This window comes from Dipodomys ordii, unplaced genomic scaffold (genome assembly GCF_000151885.1).
Source record: "Dipodomys ordii isolate 6190 unplaced genomic scaffold, Dord_2.0 Scaffold168, whole genome shotgun sequence".
Classification (NCBI taxonomy): Eukaryota; Metazoa; Chordata; class Mammalia; order Rodentia; family Heteromyidae; genus Dipodomys; species Dipodomys ordii.
In genome coordinates, this window is record NW_012267384.1 from 1,122,629 (window position 1) to 1,149,621 (window position 26,993).

Genomic DNA, 26,993 nt, shown 5'->3' on the forward strand with positions numbered 1-26,993 from the left:
GGCAGAGAACAGTCAAAGAGAAAGACAGGAATTGCATGAGCAGGCTGATAACAGTCAATGAGAAAGACAGGAATTGCCTGAGCATGAGGGAGTTAATCAAAAAGTAATACAGGAATTGTTTGAGTGCGATGAGAATAGAAAAAGGTCAACAGAGGCATTCATGGAATCCATAAACAGACATCTGAAGGAATCCAGGGAGACCACAAAGGGAGTGCTGAATGGAGGTCATCAGAAGGAAAGAAAGAAACTATAACTAATCAACTAAGTGATTTGAGAATAAACACTGAACACCAAATTAAGGAAGTAAAGAAGTACATACAAGATCTAAAACAAGAAATTTGAAGCCATCAAAGCTGACCAATCCGAAGGAAAGGAAATAAAAAACAAAGTAGAAAGTCTTGACAGTAGGTTAGACCATGCAGAAGATCAGATCTCAGGGATTGAAGACAGCCTAGATATTATAGAGAAAGAACATACAACTACCCAAGACAAATCCAAGAAATATAATAGATCTATTGAACATTTGGAAGACACCATCAGGCCTAATCTGAGGACAATGAGTGTAGAGGAGCACCTAGAGACAGAAGTTAACGGTCTAGGAAATTTAACAGGATCCTAGCAGAGAACTTTCCAAACATGCAAAAAAAAATAGGCCTATTTAGATACAAGAAGCTTTTAGAACCCCAAATAGACCAGACCAGAACAGGGCATCCCATGTCACATTATAATCTGCACAGAATCAATTCAGATCAAGGAAATAATCCTTAAAGCTGTCAAAGAGAAAAGATCAATCACCTATAAAGGGAAACCAATTAGAATCACCTCAGATTTCTCAGCAGACAATTAAAGCAAAAAGAGCCTGAAATGATTTATACCACACCCTAAAGACAAACAACTGTCAACCAAGAATACTGTACCAAGCTAAACTCTCCTTCATAACCGAAGGCCAAATAAAGACCTTCCATAGCAAAGAACAACTGAAACAATATATCTCCACCAAACCAGACCTTCAAAAGATACTTGAAGATGTCCTACACATAGAAAACCAACAAGACCACAATAAAGGAAAACAAACCACACCCAAACTGAGAATCCAAGAACCATAGGAAGAACCCAGCTGTCACAGCCCCCAAGAAGGTGGAAAACATGGCAAACACCTCTCAGTCCTAACTCTCAACATTAATGGACTTATCTTTCCAATTAAGTGACATCGACTGTCTAGTTGGATTAAAAAGGAAAAGCCTTCTATCTGTTGCCTTCAAGAGTCACACCTTGCCCATAAAAACAACATATTCTGAAAGTGAAAGGCTGGAATAAAATCTACCAAGCAAATGGCTCCCATAAACAGGCAGGAGTTGCAATCCGATATCAGATAAAATAGACTTCAAATTAAAATTTGTGAGAAGAGATAAAGAAGGTCGCTACATACTAATTGAGGGAATCTCTCCTTCAGGAGGATATTACAATTCTAAATATCTATTTGCCAAACAATGGAGCATCCAAATTCATCCAGGAAACACTACTTTCTCTCAAATCTCACATAGATCCAAAGACATTAATTGTGGGGGACTTTAACATACCACTATCCCCAGTAGATAAATCAACTCGGCAAAAACTCAACAGAGAAACCACAGATCTAAACAACTGTATAGATCAACTAGATTTAACAGATATCTACTGAATATTTCACCCAGCAGCATCAGAATATGCGTTCTTCTCGGCAGCACACAGAATATTTTCCAAAATAGACCACATTTTAGGTCACAAAGCAAACTTTTCCAAATTCAGAAACATTGAAGTTATACCTTGCATTCTCTCAGATCACAAGGGAATAAAAGTAGCACTCAACACCAAAAGCCACCAAAGAAAGTCCTGTTAAACATGGAGGCTGTTGAATCACCAGTGGGTCATAGAAGAGATTAGAAACGAAATTCAAATGTTCATGATATTCAACAAAAATGAATACACAAATTACCAGCTTGTCTGGGACACAGCAAAGGCAGTACTCAGGGGCAAGTTTATAAGATCTGAGTTCCTACATCAACAAATTGGACAGATCTGAAACCAACAATTTAATGAGACATCTGAACCTCCTTGAAAAAGAGAAATAAGCTAAACCCCAAGCCAGTAGATGGAGATAATTAAAATTAAATCAGAATTAAAGGAATTAGAATAAAAAACATAGAAAAAAATCAACAAATCAGAGTTGGTCTTTTGAAAAAATTAACAAAATTGACAGACCCTTAGCAAATCTTATTAAAAAAAGAAGAAGACAAACACAAATAAACTCAGAGATGAGAATGGAAACATCACCACAGAAACAACCAAGATTCAGAATATTATAAGGGAATACTTCTTAACTCTTTATGCTAATAAGTTTGAGAAACTGGAAGAAATGGAAGATTTCCTAGCAAATATCAACATGCTGAAACTAAACCAAGATGAGTTCAACCAACTTAACAGGCCCATATCAAACATTGAAATAGAAACAGCAATAAGAGAACTCCCATCTAAGAAAAGCCCAGGACCAGATGGATTTACAGTGGAATTCTACAAAGGCCTATAAAGAGAACTCACATCAATACTCCTCCAACTCTTCAATGAAATTGAAAGGGAAAGTTCACTACCAAACTCTTTCTATGAAGCCATCATAACCTTCATCCCCAAACCAGGCAGGGACTCATCAAAGAAAGAGAACTATAGACCCATCTCTTTGATGAACATTGATGCAAAACTTCTCAACAAAATTTTGGCCAATCGACTTCAACAATTCATCCAAAAAATCATACACCACGATCAAACAGGATTCATTTCAGAGGTGTAGTGCTGGTTCAATATACACAAATCAATTAATATAATTCATCACATCAACAGGAGCAAGGATAAGAACCACATGGTTATCTCAATAGATGCAGAAAAAGCATTCGACAAGATCCAACACCCCTTCATGATGAAGGCTCTGAAAAAATTAGGAAACCAGAGAACATTCCTCAAGAGAATATAAGCTGTATATGACAAACCTACAGCCAGCATTATACTTAATGGTGAAAAACTAAAGCCATTTCCTCTTAACTCTGGAATGAGACAAGGATATCTACTCTCTCCACTTCTCTTCAATCTAGTAGTAGAATGCCTAGCTACAGCAATAAGACAAGGTGCAAACATAAAGGGGATCCAAATAGGGAAAGATGAAGTAAAACTCTCCCTCTTTGCAGATGACATGATCTTGTATTTAAAGAATCCCACTCCCAAATTTAAATTTAAAGACTCCACTCCCAAATTATTGAAGCTGATTCAAAACTTTGGCAAAGTAGCAGGTTATAAAATAACCCTCAAAAATTAATGGCTTTTCTGTATGCCAACAATGAGAAAAGTGTGGCTGAAATTAGGAAAGCAACTCCATTCATAATAGTCCCACAAAAAATAAAATACCTAAGATTTAACCAAATTAACCTCTATGATGAAAACTTTAAAAACATGAAAAAGGAAATCAAAGCAGAACTTAGAAAGTGGAAAATCCTCCTATGGTCCTGGGTTGGAAGAATCATCATGAAATGGCAATACTTCCCAAAGCTATCTACAAATTCAATGCGATACTTACCAGTATTCCGACCTCATTCTTCAAGGAAATAGAAGAGGCAATGCAAAAATTCATATGGAACAATAAAAGACCCCGAATAGCAAAAACGATCCTTAACAGAAAGAATAGTACTGGAGGAATAGCAATACTAATTTCAAACTCTACTACAAAGCCATAGTAATCAAAATAGCTTGGTACTGGCACAAGAACAGACATCAGGACTAATGGAATAGAATTGAAAACCCAGAAATGAACCTACAGACCTATAGCCATCTAATTTTTGATAAGGTAGCTAAAAAAATAGAATGGAAGAAAGACAGCCTCTTCAGTAAATGGTGCTGGAAAAATTGGCTAATCACTTGTATAAAACTAAAGTTAAATCCTTACATATCACCTTGCACCAGAATCAACTCCAAATGGATCAAAGACCTCAGAGTCAAAGCAGACACTCTGAAAACATTACAGGATGGAATAGGAGAAATCCTAGGTCTCCTTGGCACAGGCCGAAATTTTCTTAATAGAGACCCAGAAACACAACAAATCAAAGAAAGGTTGGACAAATGGTATTGCATGAAGCTCTGGAGCTTCTGCATGGCAAAGGACATAGCTAGCAAGATCAATAGAAAGCCCATGGGTTGGGAGAAGACCTTCACTAACCATACAACAGACAAGGGTCTCATATCTAAAATATACTTAGAACGCAAAAACTAAATCCCCCAACAACAAATCCTCAAAGAAACAACTGCCTGATAAATAAGTGGGCTAAAGACTTAAAGACAAACTTCTCCAAAGAGGAAATAAGAATGGCCAATAGACATGAAGAAATGCTCAACTTCTCTAGCCATAAAAGAAATGCAAATCAAAACAACATTGAGATTCCACCTCACCCTCCTTAGAATGCTATAATCAAGAACTCTAATAACAGCAGATGCTGGAGGGGATGTGGCATTGTTAGTGGGAGTGTAAATTTGTTCAACCACTTTTGGAAAGCTGTATGGAGATTGCTCAAAAGACTCCACATAGAGCTCCCCTATGACCCAGCAATCCCACTTTTGGGCATTTACCCAAATGATCTCAAACAAGACCACACTAAAGCTACCAGCACAACTATGTTTATTGCAGTATTATTTACCATAGCTAAGATATGGAACCAACCCAGATGCCCCTCAGTAGATGAATGGATCAAGAAAATGTAGTATATTTATATAATGGAATTCTATGCCTCCATCAGAAACAATGACATTGCCCATTTTTTAGGAAATGGAAAGACTTGGAAAAAATTATATTAATTGAAGTATGCCAGGGCCAAAGAAACATAGGTCCCATGCTTTCCTTATTTGCAATAACTAGTATAAGTCTAGGTCAAGCTGAAAAGTTCAAAATCTCCATACATATGACCATATAAGATGATGTTAAGTGAAATGAATCCCAAGATAGGGACACAAGTGTTTTTTTCTTTCTATTGTTTTTTTTTAGGGGGGGGTCTGGTCATGGGGCCTGGGCCTGGGCCTGGGCACTGTCCCTCAGCTCTTCAACTCAAGGCTAGCACTCTACCACTGGAGCCACAGTGCCACTTCCGGCTTTCTTCTTTTTTGCTTAAGTGGTGCTGAGGAATTGAACCCAGGGCCTCATGCATGCAAGGCAAGCACTCTACCACTGAGCCACCTTCCCAGCCCTCTATTGTTTTTAATGTATTTAAAATGTAGTATGGGATTTTTTTTGTTTCTCTTGTATGTTTTTCTCCCACAGTATAACCTCTGTTTTCACTGTATTTGATGTTGGTGCCCTGAATCATGTATATACATTTTTCTAATTTGGGGAGGGGAAGGGAAATAACAAAATGCTGAAATAAGGATACAGGTTGACCCATTGTAACAATGAGATGTACAAGACACTATGTAGAAAATAAACTTTACAACTTTTGTGGGGGGGCAGGGAGGGAGGAGTTGGAGAGGTGGCAAGGAAGGGATGGTATGGGAAGAACAGAGGAGGATGTAACAATGCTTGATAGGAAATGTACTCATTACCTTACTCATGTAACTAACACCTCTGTACAGTATTTTTACAATAAAAAACACATAAAAATTTTAAGAATTTTTTTGTAATTTTGTATATCCTACAAAATTAGCAAGAGTGAGGGAAGGGTGGATAGGGGAGGAATGGGTGAGAATACGAAAGGGTGAAATTAATATATATTTTATTCATAAATTGCTTTGCTAAATGGCAACTCCCTTTGTACAACTACTTAAAGAATGATTTACAAAACTCCCCCTAACAATAATAAGCAATTTTTTAATTAAAATGGAAAGTTCTTTCCCTGTTGTAACCGTCTTTCAAAAGGCATATCCAAAGCCCAGCACCAGTGGCTCACGCCTGTAAATCTCAGCTACTCAGATGGCTGAGATCTGAGAACTGTGGTTCAAAGCTATCCTGGACAGGAGAGTCTGTGAAGCTCTTATCTCCAATTAACCAGCAGAAAACTAGAAGTGGCATTGAAGCTCAAAGTGGTAGAGCACTAGTCTTAAGCAAAAAAGCTCAGGAACAGCACCCAAGGCCTGAGTTTAAGCCCCATGACACATGACCACCACCACCAACAAATCTCCAGGACTCTCTTTCTATTGTTTTTCTGACCTGAATTGAGCTCTGTCTTCAGTGAGCTTGCCCCTAACCCACATAGATTTCTAATTCAGTACTTCAAGTTCTTTTTTCCCCCCATTTTGTTCACAGATCTAGCTTCTCTTATCAAACTGTGAACTTCTCAATGATAGAGATATTTTATTTGTACCTTGTTCATACAAAGTCTGACATAAAAAAGTTACTTTAAAATGTTTCTCAAATTGACGGGTGAGTTAATTTTTGCTTGAGGTGTTATTGCTGTTGTTCTATTTTTTCAATACACGACATTGTATTGCCCAGGCTACTCCTGGGCTCAGATGATTCTCCTGACCCACCTCCTGAATGGCTAGCTTCAGGTCTGTGCCACTACACCCAGCTTAGCTTTGTTTAAAACTTGCTGTACAGTGTTTTGCCTGAATTTCCTGGTGGCTTTGTACATCCCTTTCCTTGTACCAGTACTGAGGCTTGAACTCAAAACCTGGAGCTCTTGCTTGGCTTTTTCACTCAAATCTGACACTCTACCATTTGAGAACGAGCTCCACTTTCACAATTTTTATGGCTAATTGCAGATAATACTCTCATGATTTTGCTGCCCAGACTGGCCTTGAAACCCTGATCTTCAGATCCCTGCCACCTGTGTAGCTCGATTTGTAGGTGTAAACCATTAGCACCTTGCTTTCTTGGTAGTTTTGTGAAATCTCCTTAAGACTAATATTTCCATACTAGGAATATATGCTAATTTACTTTTAATATACTGCAAAATATTAAAAAACAGGATTTAGTGTACACTTTATGATGGATACGTTGGAATCCTCAGAGAGAGGGCAATCTATGACTTTTTAGAATCAGTATTGTATTTTTTGTTCATTTTCTTTTCTTTTTTGGGGGGGGTCCGGTCGTGGGGCCTGAACTGTGGGTCTGGGCACTGTCCCTCAGCTCTTCAGCTCAAGGCTAGCACTCTACCACTTGAGCCACAGCGCCACTTCCGGCTTTTTTCTTTTTGCTTATGTGGTGCTGAGGAATTGAACCCAGGGCCTCAGGCATGCAAGTCAAGCTCTCTACCACTGAGCCACCTTCCCAGCCCGTTCATTTTATTTTCTTAGCCAAGAACTCTCCATGTAACCCCAGCAGGCCTGGACTCATTATACTCTTGTTCCAATCTCTTAAGTCTGAGATTACAAATATACACTGTCATACTAGAAGTCCTGTATTCTTGACCCGGAACTCTGATTTGGACTTAGCTCTTCCTAAAAGCTTCTTCTTCAGGTAAGTGAGACATTCAGCCATTTGCCTCTCAATTTCCTAATTTATATACTGAACTAAAAACATAGTTGTTAACTTACATTAAGTTTGTCAACAAGTAGAGTGCTACAAAATGATTTAAACTATATTTTGAAATGCATTTGAAAACTAAATTCAGACAACCTCTTGAAAAAGGGTCTGGAAAAGAGATAGTTAAGTTTATAAAATGTTGACAAATGATGATCAGAGTTTCATGCTATACACATAGTATAGCCCTCAATGAATATTTATTAGATAAGAGAAACAAAACAATTGATATGTTTTTACCTAAGTAAAAAGCACTGAAATCTCTTACAGAGACTCACATACCATAGGTCCCGTAAGAGCCCTGATTCCCTTTGTTATGGCAGAGTCTATACTAAGGGTCCACACACAGTGTGACTAGAGCTCTGACAGCCTTACAGGCATTCAGGGAAATCTTCCCACCATATCTATATAGGACTGTTAACCATGCAATTCACAGTTGGGTATAAACCTTGATCAACATATTATTAAGCTAGAGGAGCTATAAATTTATTTTTAAATAAATACTTTATCATATAAAATATTTAGAAATTTAAAATCAGCATTTTAAGTAGCAGTCAAGCCTTCCCTGAATAATCTTACATACTTTTGACTACAATAGTATAATCTTCTTAGCAGGTATATAGACACTGGGAAGAAATAAAATAGATGAACTTTACTACAAGATTAATTTTCTTTTTAGAATACTGGATATCTCTATGAGAACCTGGGACTCTAGAAAGCCTACACTATTCCCACATTTATTATTGAAAACAATACTCATTCTATGTAGCAAAAGGAGCCATTAATGAAGTTTATGTATCATTGTAACAGATAGTTTCAGAAGAACATGACCTTAAGTTTCTAGAATGAAGGTTTTGGCTATGAGAGCAAAGTCTTAGGGGCAAGATACCCCAGATAACCTCACCCACGTGCATTTCTCAAACAATACTTTTCTGTATGTAAACAGAAAATGAAAAGGAGTATATGTTTTTGTGTCCTTAGTTATTAAATAGCTGGCTTTTCTCCAGTGTACCCTTAAATTTCTGCACAATGCAAAGCCTTCAGCACCCCAAGGAATATAAACAAAGGATATCAGGCAAGTTCACCTACTCCCTTTTCACCACACAATGCTTGTTGTTAACTAAGCAATTCCCAGGGCAGATTTATGATTGTGGAGGCCACAGTACATACTCAGGTTGAGTCCATGGAATCTGGGGTCGGAAGTACTTGGTACTGTTCCATCCCCAGGGCTTTTGAAAAAAACTTGAAAATGTGTTTGTTCATTTTTTGCATGTACACCAGAGACTATTTAGACATTTGGAAAACTTAATGCACATGAACGTCTCAGAACAGCTTATTGTTTGTGCTCTGAGATTTAACCTTTTCTCTTTTATAGCTATGATGTTCTCTGGTGAATAAAAAGTCTCCTGAGTCAAGTAAGATGAATCAATTACATATCTAGCATGTATCGAAAATAAACTGATAGGTCAACACAAGATATGTATATTCAAAATTTCTAAAGCTCTTTTCTTATTTTCTAAACAAAATTGTGACTGTGAACTATTTCACTGTATTCTTAAACCCTAAGTTTTTATAGGAATTGTAGGTACAGTCAGAACTATGAGGACTCAAGAAGGTAAATCCACACAAGTACTTGAAAAGGCTTATTTCTTTATGGCATTTTCAGAGAATATTCTGTCTAGAGTTACAGACTTCAGGTTCATGTCATTTCACAAACTTGGAATGTAACTTTTGATGTTTGTACTCCTTGCTGCCTTAAGTATAAAGTGAAACAGATTCCTGTTTCCATTTATATATATCTCTCTATATATGACTATTATCAACTTATTAAAACTAGTTAAATTCAATTACTACTCTTTCACTCTTCGATAATCATTTGTTAAATACTAAAATTGACCCAGAAAAAGCCATAAATACATTACATTTGCATAATTTTAAAGACATTCAGAAATATGTGAATTCAGGACTTAATTACTGAATAGTAAGGATGGTTATTACTATACACACACATCCATATGTCTTAGACTGAATGCAATTCTTGATGCACGAAATAAATAGATGAATATTATAGATACCATAGAATTGCAAATATACTTGCAAAACCACAAGGCTGTTTTTGAAAAAGTAGAATAATGTTAGATTTCAGAAGTTCTGAGTTAGATGACAGAGGCTGATAAAATCTAGTCTTCAATTCTGGCACAAATGGATAAGAAATAAATGACTGGTCTATTGAGGTTTTTCTTGTCTCTTAGCTAGGAAAGAAACAACTGCCTGACACCTACCAGTGGAAAGTCATTGAAAAAGTAGATTAGTGAGAATAAAACAACAAAAAGAATAGTCTCCTACCCATTGCTTCCTACTGAATGAACTTTTGACATATCAGCAAACTCTTCTTTTCTCTTGCTGCTACTGGTATACTGCTCACTGTACAACTTGAGGGACATCTGCTCAACAGCATCTCTTTGTGCTTCCAGGTAGCATAGTTGAACCTCAGCCTGGAGAGAGAAACAAAGAAAAGCTGCTGTTTTAATCCAGAAGGAATGCATTTCAAGTGAGGTGTAACAACTCAAAGAATGGGAATTGTTCACATCATTATACCTTTCCTTTTTGGGTTGGATTTAATGGGATCAGCTGGGCATATTACAGAATTATATTTTAGATCTGAATCTTATAAGTTCTTCCTTAAAATATGACTTGAATAAATGAACTCTCAGAAGACTCAGTAAACATTACAAAATTTCCCTGAGATCATAATACTGTATGATAAGATTTACATAAAAATTCTGTTGAGGTTTCTTAATAATATTTTCCCTTGCATTGTCACATATGTAATATTTATTTTTAAATGTCCCTTCGAACCTAAGCATTGGAATATATACAGTACAGGTAGTCTGCATGTTCCTCTATTTTCTCTCTGAGAAAAAAAATTAAGCCTAAATTAATTCAAGTAAGTTTTCAATAGTAGAGAGAGATGTTTTTATATTTTTATTAAATTAATAAATTTAAGTCAAAGCATTGCAATTTACTCATATACAGGCACGAATAGTTAAATCTTTCATAGTTACTGGGGCTCACTATAAAGTAAGGCAGTAAGTTCATCATGCTGTTTTTTTTTTTATCAAACCAAGCCAAAAGAATGCTGAATAATATCTGGCATGGAAATGCATTGAACAGATGCTTTATTTATTGCAGCTGTTATAATCTCTGTGGTTTCAGGGTCCCCTAGAAGACCAGATGAGCTTGATAATGAAATCTCCTTGGGGTAGGCTTGCCCATGGTCAATGGGAGTTAGCAATGCTGACTTTTCCTATAGCATGAGCCAGAGGACTCTTATTTTCTCTCCTGGCTTCACTGAATTCAAGCATAGCCACTAACATTTTCTGATAAACATGAAAGGTTCTACTGACAATTACATTACATATTTTCCCCAGAAAAAAGATGTGAGCCAGCTTTTGGATAGTCACCAGAATTCTATAACATGTAACAAATGTCAAGTTAGATGTGACCTTCTATTCTACCAAGGCTTAAACTCAGGACCTCAAACTTGCACTCAACATGCTTGCTTACTACTTGTGCTCTACTACTTGAGCTGTGCCTCTAGCCCAGATTTTTGCTGGTTACTTTGGATATGGAATCTCATAGAATTTTCCACCTGACTGATTGACTTATTCTTCATATTCACATCCAACTAAGAATACTTTTCTACTCTCTAGTTTTATAGACTCAACTAAGGAGAAAGAGTAAGTGTTGTAATGTGGGAGACAATTAAAAGGCCAAATTAAGATTCTGTAAAGAAAATGGGTAGCTTTAAAAGTAAGGTCTCAAATAATTTAGAATACCAATGTCTTTGCTTCTCACAAACAACTAGTTAAAAATTCCTAAGAAAGAACTTAAAGAAACATTAATATTACTATAGTTATGTAAGTGGAGTTTCTGAACTTATTTCCAAACTTTCATCTAGTTATTTATTCATTTGAACTTTCCTTATTCAAATCAATTGGCTTACATAAAAATAGTTAAGTTGAATTTAGAATTATATTTGGGTCTGGCTGAGTTTGTAGCTCAGTAGTAAAACCTTTATCCAGCATGCATGAAGCCCTAGGTTTGATCCCAAGCACACACACCAAAAATTACTTTGAGTATATTCAGTTGGAGATAGTCTAGCTTGTGGGAAGACACAAAGAAAATGCCAAATCTAGTGTTTTTTTTACTGATGTAGAAGAGGTACGCAGGATGTTAATGTCACATATAGAAAAGTGCTAAGGATTATACAAACCCCATGAATTACAGAAATAATATGTATGAAGAATACTTTTTAAAAGGCTAAAGCTGCATACAGAGTCAATGATTAGAAAAACACTAGACTATCAGTTTCTAAAGATCATACAAATTCTTATGTGATAAATGAGATGAGAGATATTGAAGAACAGTTAAAGAATTTCAAAAGATACTCCTCCCAAATGCTACCCTCTCCCTTTCAGTGCAATGCTATTAGCACAATGAGGCTGGCATCCTATATACCAAATATTCCACCAGAAACCCAATGCTGTTAGGAAGATGTTTAACACACAGATATTTCTGCTAGTTTTAAACCACTATAGGCAACATGTTGAACCATGGCTCTTTGTGAATAATACATGTGTGAAACCAGTCACAAAAAGGCAGTGAGCTAGACTCATCATCCCTATGGAAAACTAACCAATATTCAGCCTCATGTTGTCCTCATCCACACCTATGTACAGAGTGAGGGCTTGGCTCATCTGACAGGGATATGTGGAAAGGAGTTCAGAGAACAAAGCTGAAAACAACTCTGAAGATAGTCATCTTACAAAAATGATTGAAACATTGTAATATAAAACTTTTTTTTTGTCAGACATGGGGCTTGAACTCTGGGTCTGGGCACTGTACCTCAGCTCTTCAGCTCAATGCTAAGCACTCTACCACTTGAGCCACAGCATCACTTCTGGTTTTCTAGTGGTTTATTGGAGATAAGAGTCTCATGAGCTTTCTTGGGGTTTGAACTGTGGTCCTCAGATCCCAGCCTCCTGAGTAGCTAGGATTATAGGCATGAGCCACCAGCGCCCCATGTAACATAAGACTTTTACTGCATAATATTTCAAAGGCATTTGTCATAGAGACTTCCCTGCCTAATCTGAAGATGAATTAGATGGCTTAGGTCTTTCCTATCCATCTCTATTCCCATCTCTACTTTCAGTGATTCACTCTTACATGTACTAATAAAAGTAGTTCCTCCAGCTAAGGTTGAATAGCTTTACCAGTCTAAATCTCTCTACAAACTGTCTTAAAATTTTCTCATACCATATCTTAGACAAAAGATAAAATTTTAAAAGATAACGTTGAGGGAAATAAAGTCCTTTAAAAAAGGAGGGGGAGTGGCTCCACCTGTAATCCTAGCTACAAGGGAGACTGAGATCTGAGGATCCCAATTCAAAGCCAGCCTGGGCAGGAAGGGCTGTGAGACTCTTATTTCCAATCAACCAACAAAAAAACTGAAGTAGAGTTGTGCCTCAAAGTAGTAGATCACTGGCCTTAAGAAAAAGAGCTCAGGGATAGTACCCAAGCCCTAAGTTCAAGCCCCACGACTGCCAAAAAAAAAAAAAAAGGTAACAGTTTCTCTGGCTAAAACTATTTCACTCTTACCTGTGATAATAGTGATGCTTTTGTAAGTAACTGCATTTTACATATAGAAACTTAGCATGATTAATATTAAAGATGTATAACTGATATACTTATGTTGTATAGTTTACTCATTAAAGAAATAGAAAGAGAACAAAACAGTGAGCAATCCATCTCTTCATTTCAGTTACGGGGGTAAGAATAGAAGGAAAACTAAGCAAGTAGCTGGAAAAATTAACTAGATTTTAATCTTTAAGCTTGAGGTTCTAGTGGGGGCAATCAGAGTAAGATTTTCATCAAGCACATGGAAATGTTAGGACTTAAATGCAGATCTAGAGGCATTAGTTGAAATTAGATAATATGAGAATGCCATCAGAGAGGATGTATGAAGAAAACGATCAGTTTTCACTCTAGACTAGGCCTGCATCACCCACCAGCTGTTCCAAGACAATGGATCCTTAATTGTTCTCCCTTCCTCCTTTCTCACCATGCCAAAATTCATTTTATATCTGTTTACTGGCAGATCCTTTAAATAACAGCTGAGATCACTGAGGTTATTGGCATGTTAACAGTTTGATTCTGGACCTCTTTTCTTTATATTCTCTTTTTCCATCGCTTTAAATGCCATCTATATAATATAGTGAAGCCTTCTAATCCACTCCTTTCAGCACACACACACACACACACACACACACACACACACACACGCTCTCTCTCTCTCTCTCTCTCTCTCTTATACACACACACACACACATACACACAAGCAATCACCTGAAGCTACTGTTTGGATTATTCTAAATAAAAAATTAAAAACTCTTCATTCTTATAATCAACACATCTTCCAACCTTTCCATTCTTAGACTTTCTATTTAAATAAATGGCACCATCTGTGGCTCTGGTCAGAAACCTAAGAGTTACTACATTTTTTTTGGTGGTACCAGGGCTTGACTTGAACTTAAACCTCATACCCTGTTTTACCGTGTTCACTGCTAGCATTTTATATCTTGAGCCATGGCTCCAGTCCAGCACTCTTCTGGTTAGTTGGAAAAGGAGTCTAGAGGACTTTTCTACAAGGGCTGGTTCTGAACTTTGATCCCTTCATCTCAGTCTCCTGAGTCCTAGGAGTACAACCATGTCCAGGCTTAGAGTCACTCTTGATAACTCCTCTTGATTTACCATAGCAAGGTATTCCTTGATTCCTCTTCCAAAATGTATTTCCAGTCAGTTTCCAATCTACACTGCTGCCAGCCCAGTCTAAGCCTTCATCATGTGTCACATAGTACAATTATCACCGAATATGAACCCTCTTACTGACTCCTACTCTTTTGATCTCTGGCTTTATATTGGCCAAAGTGATCTTCATAAACATTAGCTAGTTTAATAGTGCACTTTTAGACCCAAGAAACGACTTCTCCCATGGTCTAGAGATTTTGTTCATGTCTCATTTCATGTTAGTCTCCCTCATTGACCACTGTGTTATCTTATTTTTGTCCTTCAAACATTTCTAATTCTTTCAACAATTCATCTCTGACTTAGAATCTTTTACATATATAGTTACCCTTCTCTGGAACACTGTCATGATGTCTTCTTATCTTTCAGCTCTCAACTGACTTCCTACTTCTTAGGGAGTACTTCCTTGATGACTCAACTAAAATAGATCCATTCTAGTTTTCTTTATTTCAGAACCAGGATAGTTTCGTAATAGCACAATCAATTGAAAATTCTGTACTTAGTGGTTTGTAGAACATGCCTGGAGTTCAATAAATAATTGGTGAATTAATGAAGTGTACATATAGCCATTCGGTTATCCCAGTTTATCACTTGTACATTCACTGATGCCAGGTCTTGGGAACTGCACCAGGCTGTGAGTAAACTAGTCCCTTCTAAAGTAGTACACTGTGGTAGAACAGAAACCCATGACAACAGATCACTATGAATGTGCCAAATAAACCTCAATGTATTACAGACTGAACTGTGTCCTCATACCCCTAAATTCATAAATTGAAGCCCAGTGAAATTATATTCAGATATAGGATCTTAAGTAGGTCATTAAAGCTAAATGAGATCACATAAGATATAACCTTAACTCCAATGAGACTCATGTCCTTATAAGAAGAGGAAACACATTAGAAGTAAACATACAGAGGAAAGGTCATAATGAGGATGTAGGGAGAAGACAGCAACCTACAAGCCAAAGAGAGAGAGAGGCCTTACCAGACACTATACCTGCAAATAACTTGATCCTGGACTTCTAGCCTCCAGATCTGTTAGAGATAAAATGCTATCATATTTTACTATGGTATCCTAATAAAATTGGAAATGCTGCAGTTCATCTGAGATTTAATACAAGCTGTTTCGCTACTTATCATTTGTAACATGCTTTCACACTTTGTGTTGTATGTACTCAGTGCCTAAATCACTAGGGATGCTTTTTTTAAAAAATTTTATTGTAAAGCTGCTGTACAGAGGGGTTACAGTTACATAAGTAAGGTAATTAGTACATTTCTTGTCCAGCATTTATCGATCATGAATCTTTCTGGAGTGGGCGGAAACATTTAGGCATATGATCACTTTTGTTATCACATATAGACATATGTCTATATTTTTCCTAAAAAGCATTCATTTAGTTAAGAAGAATGTATTTTCATATCATCTCATATCCCAGGATCTTTTGCTGGATCAAATATTCTCAGAATATTAAAATTAACTTTAATATTTTAATTTAACACATCTCTATAGACCTCCCTGTTACTTATAACTAGATACTTCATAGATTTACACTAAATCCACCTATCTATTTGCTTCTAGGTCTCTGTCTTTTATTTCATCTTTTGTTTCTGTTGAGGTTTCCTGAGTTTGGAGTTAAAACCTAATTGCTCCATTAAACCACAAAAATATCTCTTATCTATTCAAAATAACCACCCATGAACATTTTCCTCTGCATCAAATATTCTCTTCCATTAATCATGTTAATGCTGATGCTTTTTCCATGGTCACAAAAAGAAGAAAAGAAAATATTCTCTAGATACCAGTTAACACTATCCTATTCCTCAGGTTGTCTGGTACAGTTCCCTACATCATGCCAGGATTTAACATTCTCATCTTTATGGTATTTTTCCCTAAGATCTGGTTTTCTTTTGCATCTTCCCTTTTTTGCATGTCACTCAAAATTCCCTAAAATAACTCACCTTTGGGACTGAATTCAAGGTGTATTTCCTTTGTTTAGAAACTTTCTATGGACATCAATTAATGGATGTGAATAGTTACATTCTGACTAACTAGAAATAATATTTGGTTTTACAATTAGTGAGTCTCAAATTGCATTCTTTCGGCCTTGCATGCCAAACTGAATAGAGTACCAAAGCTTCCTTCTGCAGAATCAGAATACAGTCAATACTGAAGGAACAAGAAGGGTCTTTGTGGTAAGTTGATGGTGGTCCTTCACTTATTCTCTTATGGGTAAGCTATTATACAAAATATGGACTATATGTAAATATGTAATAAAATATATACTACATAATATACAAATATGGGCATATTATACAATATGTAAATATGGGCTAGATACTGTGTCTCCCTTCAGAGAACATATATTCTATAATCACAGAAAAATTATGGTACATAAAGAAACTCAAATATTTATTCAAAAATAAGACTGATAGAACCCTTCAAAAAGATCCAGAGGCATTGTACACATAACTTACCTTGTTAAATGGCTAAAAATCAATAATTCACCTAAAATTAAGAAAAGGAAGGGGTGGGTTGGGAGGAGTGGGTGAGAATGTTGAAAGGGGTGACATTGATCATGATGCACTGTTCATAAACTGCTTCAGTGAATGGCAACTCCTTTGTACAGCTACTTAAGAATAATAGTATTCAACATGAAAACAAAAAATGTTTCCCAAGAAACAATTAATAACTATTAGAATGTTCCTTTTATCATTGGTAAGAGAATTTCTTAAACATTCAAATGTATTTCCCTTATTAAAAATTAAACAAGGGCTGGAAAGGTGGCTCAGTGGTAGTTTGTCTCACATGCATGAGGCCCTGGGTTTGATTCCTCAGCACCACATAGGCAGAAAAAGCTGGATGTGGCACTGTGTGTGGCTCAAGTGTTAGAGTGCTTGCCTTGAGCTGAAGAGCTGAGGGACAGTGCCCAGGCCCAGAGTTCAAGCCCCATGATTGACAACGAGAAAAAAAGAAAAGAAAAAAGAAAACTTAAACAAGATCCATTCATCTACTGAAGGGCATCTGGGTTGGTTCTATATCTTAGCTATGGTGAATAATGCTTCAGTGTGACCTTGTTTGTGATCATTTGGATAAATGCTCAGAAGTGGGAGTGCTCTATGTGTCATGTTTTGAGAAACATCCATACTGTTTTCCAGAGTGGCTGAACAAGTTTACACTCCCACCAACAGTGTAGTAGTGTTCCCTTTCGGCCACATCCCCTCTACATCTCCACCAGAAAGAATGGCACTGCTCCATTTGTAAGGAAATGGAAAGACTTGGAAAAATCATATTAAGTGAAGTAAACTAGACCCAAAGAAACATAAGTCCCATGGTATCCCTTATTTGCAATAAATAGTATACATAGGATAATCTTAGCAGATGAGCAGAATAATTCAATAGCTATATATATATTATATATGATCATATAAAATGATGCTAGATGAAATAAACTTCAAGGCATGGATACAAGAGGGTTTTTTTGTTGTTATTAATGTACTATATGATTTTTTTGTTTTTTGTATGTTCTTCCCCGTATGGTATATATATCTCCTGTTGTCACTGTATTTGATTTTGGTACCTTGGTATTGCACATAAGTTTATTGGAATTAGGGAAGGGAAGGGGAACAACAGAATGGTGAGACAAAGGACAAGGGGGAACCAATGCAACAGCAATTATATAAGACAATATGTTGGAAATGATCTGTACAACTTGCGGAGGGGAGGGGGGAGAGGGAAAGGAGTAGAAAAATGAGGGAATGGGTAACAAGTTTGAAGGGAAATGTATTTATTACCTTACTTATGTAACTGTAACCCTTCTGTATATCAGCTTGACAATAATAAAAAAACATGTGTTAAAAAAATTAAGCAAGAGTGAAAAATATAAAAATTAGCAAGAATTTAATATAAAAATTATCATAAAAAATTCAACAAGAATTCTCAAAGCTGATTCAATATGATTGTTCAGCAAAGATCATTGCACAAACAAATCTTTGAGCATTAATATGTAAATCTACAATCATAATGGCAGCTCCCAAAAACATTGCTTTAGATTCTCGTGGCTCATTTACAGTTTTCATATTTATATGCAAAAGGTAACTTAAATATCAGCAATATTAAATTCATAACTTCAAAAGATTATTTATACTTTTATTGGGATACTGCTTAAAAATCATCAAAAATATTCACTAAATATTCAAAAAAATTTAAAGCAATATCCTTAAGATATTGATGGTAAGCATTGAAACAAAGTGGAAATATTAACATTAATACTATTTTCATTATTATGTATTTGTTTCACTGTAAAGAAAAGAAAAATGTCTTCTATCATAATAATAAGATTTTTATTACCAATATGACATAAACATCTCTTTCTAACAAACATAAAGAACAAATATATCACACAATTGCTTTTGTGGACAGCTTCATCCACCACTCTCTCTCTCTCTCTCCTTTTTGTAATGCATGTGGGTAAGCTCATTAAAAATTCAGCATTTTATATCATGAGCTAGGGTGGGAAGGAAGTGTGATTACAGTGTGCAGACTGGAGGGGATGATTAGAATTTTCGATGTTTCTCCATTACTGAAACAGTAATGGCAAATGTGCACAATGACACAGGCATCAAGTCTGTGTTTATATTCTACAGCAGTGTCTTTATTCCTATCTTCTAAATTTTACTCCAGAAAATTCTTATTTACTTTGTAGCAGGAATGAGAAATTAAAAATATACATTGCAAAGGTCCAATTGTAGTTTTCCTAGCTTGCAGCAATGGCAGTTCTTAATGCTGGCCACTGTTCCCGTGAACTCTGTAACTCTCTCAGTACTTCTGAAGTCTATAAAATCCCTGTTCTTATGTGCAGGTGGCAGAAAGGAATGACACAAGAACAACAAGAATTACTTTGCATACTAATAATTACAATTTAGTTATCAAAACAGAACAAAACACATATGGTTTTATAATGCTCTTTAAAAAATTTAACCTCCTAGGGTTCTAATAATCAGGGCCTAGGTTCAAGAATGCATGCTAACATTCAGCTCAGTGCCTATATCCTCATTTCAAAGAGAATCATTCAAACCGACATCTAACCTGTCAAGAATCTTGACTTTGAGCTGCTAATGTAGAATAAAAATCAATATAAATTTTGATCACTTGATGAATATTTACTTCTTTCTTTGGGGATTTAGAATTGAAAAGTGCTGAATCAAGTCATTTTATTTTTTTGTGTTTGTGCCAACACCAATTTACTACCCTCCAGAAAGTTCCTGAACAACTGTCTCAGGTGGCATGTATGTTAGTTTTTTCTGTCAATCAGAACAGTACATCACTAGGGAACTATAATCATTTCCCTTTCATACTTTTAGTGCTCTAAAAAGGAATATTTTGATGACTTTCAGAGAAAAGGTATGCTTTCTCATTTAGCTATACTATTATAAGCCTGGTGTTTGTTGTTTCTGGCATTTGGATAACCCTAAACTGATACAATTTATTAAAAGTTAAACATTTTATTTTAGGCTACAAAGGTCAAGTACAATAAATAGAATTTAAAAATGGGTTTCTCTATAATAAAAATGCAGTATCACCTCACCATCAAGACAAAAAGCTTTTTGAGAAGCCCACAGTTTTTCTCTATGATTTTTCCAAAACGTAACAAGTATCAGCTGACTGCTGGAATCAGCAGAAGGACCTCACAATAAAGAAAGGCTTTCCACTTTTATTATATATGAAAATGTTCTACAGACAAAATGATATTCACAAAACTTAACAATTAAAATGTATTTCTAGTGTTAGGTTAGTTACATGAGAGTGTAGCATGCCACTATTTTTATAATACATATGAATATATAATATTATGCTGTGTATATAATATACAGTATAACATAAAGCTTACTATTAATATAGTGATCTTAAGTTTTTCCGAATGTGAAAAGACTAAATCAGTTGCAAATAACAAAAAGATAAGTTATCCTCACATTTAAACAGAGTGGCAGAATACTCTATATTAAAGAGGTATTTTTGTTGGTTCTTTATAAATTAAATAAAAATGGCACCAGCTGCCTTTCCCAAGTATGATATAGGTCTGGACAATCACTAGGAATTATGTAGACAGATGTTTTAAATAAAATAAAGTATTTAGATTGCTAGATACCTTGCTAGATATGAAGGCAATTATAGGATGTCTTTGTTAAATTACATTTTTCATTTTTGCGAGGAGAAAAAAGAATTGTCCTGGAAACAGCACCAACAGGAAATGATCCTATATCTAAAACAGCTGGAGACTGTAACTAATATAAATTTACTTGAAAATAAAAATGCTGTGTGCCTCTAGAGACATGCAGTAACATGCCATAAAAACAGATGAGAATACGAAAGTATTTAAAAGGGAGAAAATATGTTTTATCTAGATACTATTTTGAGATGTGGCCCACTGATGAGAAATAGTTGAAGAAAAAAATCAGAAAAGCCATTTTAGAACTTATAATAGCTAAAAAATTATATTTAATAGATTTAAATTTTTATACTTATAGGAAATATAAAAATATTCTTTGTTTTCAAGGAAAAATTCTTTGCTTTCTACTGTATTTGCTATGATATGAAATTAATAGTCATAATAAAGCCAAAAAATAAGACAAAAGCAGATACTAGTGTTTAACTGATAAATTTTAAAGGAAGCAAAAGATCCTTACCACAAGTATATTTAAGATCCTGAATGTTGGATAAAAATATTCTAGTATTTTTCAAAGCCATATTTAATGTCTTAGCAAAAAGACTCCCTACTACTCTTGTCTGTTCCCCAATCCAGATGCTTGTTAGTTACTGAAGTAGAAGGACATCTGATATACTAACTCATACTAAAAAGTCATATGCATTAACATCTTAATATAGAATGTCTCCAATTTCACAAATTTTAATGTTCTTTACTTAAAACTAAAACACATTAACACTCAAAATAATTTTAAGCAAACTCTAAATGGGAATATATTTGCACAGAAAAGATGAACAGAAGTAGTAAGAGCACCCCTACATCTTGAGTGACTACCTTCATTTATGTGTATAACCCATATTGATTCACCTCCTAGGGATCTAGGAATCAGATAGGAGACCATATAAAGCTCTGATTTGTCATTGGCCCCAATTTCCACAGATGGGAAAGTTCACAGCCTCAGATGCTGGCTTCTGTGTCAGCTAGACAGAAGAAACCACATAGAATGAAAAAGGAATGAGAAGGATAGAGGTAGACTGGAAGATCTAGAGAACAAAGCAAGCAAGTAAGTATAATGTGTGTGAGGATTAGTATTAAAATAGTTCCTGCAAATCCCAAATAGAATATTCTTATATTTAAAAAAAACTTGATTTTAAAAAAGTTATTTTGTGAAGGTTAATTTTGTAATAATATCTTAAAATATAAAACTCCAATATTTAAACTAAACTAAAGCTCAAAGTACTTAATAATTCTCTCTTTCTCCAAGTTTATCAAACTTAAAAGGAACAAATGGAGCTGTTTTCTGGTAACTCTCTCTCTCTATTTTTTTTCTCTCTCTCTCTCTCTCACTCACTCACACACACACACACACACACACACACACACACAAAACCTTTTGCTAGAGATTCCCATATATTTGCACTGTCTTTATGACCACAGATTGACCATCATTGCTGCTTATAGCTCCTAAAGCTTGATTCATTGCTTCAATTTTTCTGAAAATTCTCTGTGCTATCCCAACCAAATGAGGCTAAAGATAGAAAAAAAATACACATTTTTTTCTTTCTTTAATGGATTGATTGGCTTCCACCAGGCATACTGATATAAATAAATGACAAGTTAAGCAAAAATATATCCTTCATTTTTCATCCTTTATTTTTGGGTTCAAGTGAAAAGATAAACCACTGTTATCTCTTAAACCAAAAGGTAGTTGTAAAGCGGTTCCTAATTATTGTTCTATCCAAAGGAAGATAAATTTCAACAAAAGTTTCTCTATTCTATTATTTCTCTTATGTAGTCCAACATGACGATAGGTATTATAAACTATGCTCAAAGATCTATTTTCATGGAAAGATTAGCCCGTAGCCTATTACAGACACATTCTCTGGAGGGACTCAAGTCTACTGAGGCCTGCGTTATTCAGATTTCATTGCCCATCCTTCTGATCTCCTCTACGCAGTTCTTGCTGTTGTCCCACACTACGATAATCATCTTTCTATTTCAATTCCTTGAATGAACTTACCTTTCCCACCTTGAATATGCGGTTCCTTCTCCCTGGAATTTTTTTCTGTATTTTCTCATGGCAAGCAACTCACATGTTTAAAGTTAGTGTAAGTGTTATTTCCTTCTCAGATAATCTTAACTAAGATAATCATATTGCTTTCTCTTCTCTCCTTTTTTTTTTTGCCCTCTCTTTCTCTGACTCCATTACTTAGTATAATTTACAATTATACTTACTTGACTGGGTAACTTTTATTTTATTCTATTTTATTGTTTTCCACTTACTTGTCTTTAACCTATATTCCACTTCAATATTAATTCCATAATAACACAGGACCATATTTCTCTTGTTCAAAATTATATTACAAAACATATCAAACTTTTCAAACAGAAATCATTGTGTTGAATGAAGGAATGAATGAATTGTTGAATGAAAACTCATAAACTGTCCTAGGAATTCTCAAGCTAGAAGGAGAGGTGCTATCTGTGAAGAGTAGCCAGTGTTGACAAACATGTTGGGTTGCCAATCTGAGAGGTAAGATGTAAATGATGGCATCAAAACGAAGGGTCCACTAAGATTCCTTATTAGGAAATAGATAGAATTAGTCTGAGATTTGTAAAAAAGGACAACCCCTGAAGCTGTTATTCATCTATGTTACACGTTTTCATTTAAAGTGATGATGTTTAAGATCTCTAAGAACTTTAACCCTTGAGGTAAGATATGAGTGAGACACATGTACATGGGTGGACATCTTATGTCTGATTTAACAGTCTCCACTACATCCAAGATGGACCAATGAACATTTCTTGCTATTCTTGATATGACAAACCCTGGCTTGTCCCATCTTCACACATCTGCAGGTAGTAACTAGCCATGAGCAATGACGAAATGCAAAGGAAACTTAAAAAGTGAAGGATGGCATCCCAACAACTCTGAGAAAATACTGTAATTATGAGTAAGTTTCCAGTTACAATTACAATTTACATGTGGACTGGACTTAGGAAGAAGAGTAACTCATGGTCAATCTTAGGTACTCAAACCCCAGAGATTTAAGGCTATTGTTCTCATCCTAGGGAAAAAAATCACTTTCACTATATAAAAAGTTGATTTGGAAAAGGTATTTGAACTGTTTTGCAGCCACGAATGAATTAAAAGCAGAAAGAAAGCCTGGTATCTCTGCCTGTATTTTGTGTTTGTCCTTATGCTCAGATGTTCTCAATCACTTTGCAATCCCACCAAATTCCAGAAGAGACAGGGCTTTTAGATAGCATCCTTTTGACAAGAGACTAAAACTAACTCTAAGGAACAGCATAGCATGCTGCCCCCCCCCAAAGAGGATAATTACTTGTAATGATTAGAATAGACACTATAGCTGCAGAAATCACCTCATGGGAACAAGAGCACTCTCCTCTAGTGATGACCATGAAAATAAAGTCATCTGAACTGGGGAGAAACATAACTGAGATGATAACTAACCTATAATCAGGACTCTTGTCCCCCCCCGCCTTTTTTTTTTTTTGCTTGTACTAAGGCATAAACTCAAGGCCTCCTGCTTTTGCACAGATTTTTCAGTCTTGCCTGGCACTCTACCACTTGTGCCAAGCCTCAATTCTAGTTTTTGGCCTCAATTCTAGTTTTTGAGATAAGAGCCTCCATGATTTTTCTCCTCAGGCTATCTAGAATCTCAGCCCAGATCTCAGCCCAGATCTCAGCCCCCAACTTTATAGGTGAGTCACAGTGCCTGGGTAACCAGAACTCTTAAACTATGAATACTTTTGTCCCTTTCCCCTAATATTTCCTCTATTTAAACTTAATGCTCATGCCTTTACCCTGATGATGACTCAAGATGAACTGAAGCATTGTCTTCCTAGGACATTATGTCACACCATCTACTTTTTCTGACATATTCCTTTTCTAATAAACTTCCCTATCATTTTCACTATGTTCATGTCTCACCTACATTCTTTCTTTCTCAGACACAAGGATCAAGTGTGATTAGCTGCCCTGACTTTTGGGTAACACATTTAATCTGCTACATTAAACTGGGAGCTAACTAGCTAAAGTTCTAATAAGTTTCTCAAAAACAAGAATAAGTATCCTCAGAATAAGAGCAACAAGAAATTTCCTTTTGGTATAACCTTTGCATTTACAGCACACTTTGATTGTCCATATCATTTTTGCCTTTTTACTACAGCTTATATAATTAAAATTTTACAGTGATTAATATTTGAGCCAGTCTGGGCATATAAACTTGTGATACTCCATCTCAACCAGAGGATAATTGTGGTAGAACCCATTATCTCCAGTGGCAGAGGGAAACCCAAGCCACTCAAATATAAAGCAAGCTCAATTTGTTCTAGTTTTCACTGTACAGGTCCTTCACACCCTTGTTAATTCCTTGGTTTTTGTTTTTTGAGATTATTGCAAAATAAGTTGCTGCCATTATTTCAGTTTTGATCTTCTCATTGTTAACATACAAAAAAGCTACTGATTTTTGTGAGTTGATTTTCTAGTATGCTACTTTATGAACGTTCTTAGTCAGCTCTAGCCTGAGTAAGGAGTCTATAGGGTCCTTCAAATATAGGATCAGGTATGTCATCTGTAAATAGGAATAGTCTTATTTCCTCCTTCCTTATTTGGATCCCCTTTATAGCTTTCTCTTGCCTATTGCCCTTGATAAGAATTCTAATACTATATTGAAGAGAAGTGGAGATAGTGGATATCCTTACCTCATTTTTTATTTTAACAGAAATGGCTTTAGCTTTTCATCACCAAGTATAAGACTGGGGGCAGGTTTGTCATAAACAGCCTCTATTATGTTGAGGAATGCTCCATGTATTCTGAGCTTCTCCATAACCTTTATTATAAAAGGATGTTACATCATGTCAAAAGCTCTTTCTGCTTTTATTGAGATGATCACATAATTGTTGTCCTTAATTCTGTTGATGTGCTGGATTACATTTGCTGACTTCCATATGTTGAACCAGCTTTGCATCCCTAGGACAAGTCCCATTTGGTCATAATGTATAATTTTTTGGTTAACTGTTAAATTCAGTCATCCAGTATTTTCTTGAGAAGTTAGCATCTTTGTTCATCAAAGAGATAGGTCTATAATTCGCTTTTTCAATGGGTCCTTAACTAGTTTTAGATGAACAGAATGCTGGCTGCATAGAATGAGTTTGGTAGAAATCCCTCCCTTTTTGTCTCATTGAATTTGAGGAGTATTGTTATTAGTTATTAGTTATTTTTTGAAGGCCTTATAGATTCAGCTGTGAATCCAGTAGGTCCTGAGCTTTTCATAGATGGGAGGTCTATTATTTCCATTGCAATTTAATTGCTTTGTTATATACCTTTTTAAATTGGTTCTTGGCTCCGTTTAGGTTATTGATGTTCTCTAGGAATGCGTACTTTCTGCCACATTCTCCAACTTATTGGTATAAAAATTTACAAAATAATTCCCTTATAATACTCTGAATTTTGTTACTTTGTGATGTGATGTTTCCTTTTTCATCTCAGATTTTATTTAGTTAGGTGATTTCTCTTCTTTTGTTAGTCGGATTTACTAAGGGCCTGTTGGTCTGCAAAGTTTTTCAAAGAACCAACTTTGTGTTTTGTTGATTCTTTGTATGGTTTTTATAGTTTCTAACTCATTAATTTCTCATCTAATTTTTATTCTTTCTTTCCATCTACTAGTTTTGGGTTTGGCTTATTCTTGATTTTCTAGGAACTTGAGGTACATCATTAGAGTATTAATTTGCAATTCCTTTACTTTGCTGATGCAGGCACACATAGCTATAAACTTTCCTCACAGTACTGCCTTAGCTGTGTCCCAGGGTATTGACTCAGCCAAGAAGCCCATTAGTGGATGAATGGATCAAGAAAATGTAGTATATACACACAATGGAATTTTACTCATCTATTAGAAAGAATGATAGTGTATCATTTGTAAAGAAATGGAAAGACCTTGAAAAAACTTACATTAAATGAAGTATGTTGGGTCCAGAGAGACAAACATCACATGCTGCCCCTCACATGTGGGAGCTAGAATTAGCTTACAGTGTAATAAGTAAATATATTAGGTGATCTGCAAGTGTATACAAATATATTAATGGAAACGTGGTAGATTTGAGAGAGTATTTAAATAGTGTAACCCCTTAGAAAGGCAAAGTCAAAGTTCAACAAAATGAGCACCAGAAAATGGGTACTCAAAGGGATGGGATGGATGCATGGGTACAGGAGGCAGACAAATGAATTAAAAAGGAGGAGGAGAATGCAGTCAAGACTTCAGTGTAGGGGCTGGGAAGTTGGCTCAGTGGTAGAGCGCTTGCCTTGCATGCATGAGGCCCTGGGTTTGATTCCTCAGCACCACATAAGCAAAAAGCAAAAAGCCGGAAGTGGCG

At 35.7% G+C, this 26,993-nt stretch overlaps 1 protein-coding gene across 1 annotated transcript in view; it reads right to left on the reverse strand.

Moving 5' to 3' along the window:
• The window catches only part of Akap6 (A kinase (PRKA) anchor protein 6), a 465,374-nt gene that overhangs the window by 134,340 nt on the left and 304,041 nt on the right, over positions 1–26,993 (reverse strand). Inside the window, exon 8 of the mRNA XM_013033451.1 lies at positions 9,872–10,020. Coding sequence (XP_012888905.1) covers positions 9,872–10,020 — 149 coding nt within the window. The remainder of the gene's footprint in view (positions 1–9,871; positions 10,021–26,993) is intronic.